We start from the raw sequence: 494 nt of genomic DNA on the forward strand, positions 1-494 counted from the left end.
GTTCCTCTAAACTCTCTACTTCCTTTCATCCTGAATTTTCCTATAAGATCTTTCAATTCACATAGTAGCACAAAAAGTGGAAACATTTTTTTGTGTGGAAACAATGCAAGATACATCTAGAGGCTGATGTGAAGAGCTGAAGAGACTCGAGTCTGCAGCTACTGCTCCACGCCAGTACACGTAGAATAACTCGATACGTGTCTTATCTGTCTCATACCTGTCCTCGCTTTGGTGCATGCAGGTATACCCCCAGGTAGAGTCCCATGGAAGGGGAATAAGCAAGTCGCAATTTGTGTCCAGTCCCAGCAGTGAGCCGGAGATCTTTATTTACAGGGACAAACTCCAGCATGTCAGCCACCATCAGGCACATTTGGTCCTGTCAAGAAAAGATTTAGTAAGTGGTATTAAAGAACATTCAAGATAGAAAAAAAACTCCTTCCCTTTTTAAAGAATGCATATCCATCATATCTAGCACTGTATGTAATTTATCTGCT

General features: G+C 41.5%; 1 protein-coding gene across 1 annotated transcript in view; it reads right to left on the reverse strand.

Annotated features, from left to right (window-relative positions):
- NUP160 (nucleoporin 160kDa) overlaps positions 1-494 on the reverse strand; it is a 43,962-nt gene that overhangs the window by 34,550 nt on the left and 8,918 nt on the right. Inside the window, exon 7 of the mRNA XM_010842426.1 lies at positions 218-376. Coding sequence (XP_010840728.1) covers positions 218-376 — 159 coding nt within the window. The remainder of the gene's footprint in view (positions 1-217; positions 377-494) is intronic.

The sequence above is a fragment of the Bison bison genome, unplaced genomic scaffold (genome assembly GCF_000754665.1).
Source record: "Bison bison bison isolate TAMUID 2011002044 unplaced genomic scaffold, Bison_UMD1.0 scf7180017864178, whole genome shotgun sequence".
Classification (NCBI taxonomy): Eukaryota; Metazoa; Chordata; class Mammalia; order Artiodactyla; family Bovidae; genus Bison; species Bison bison.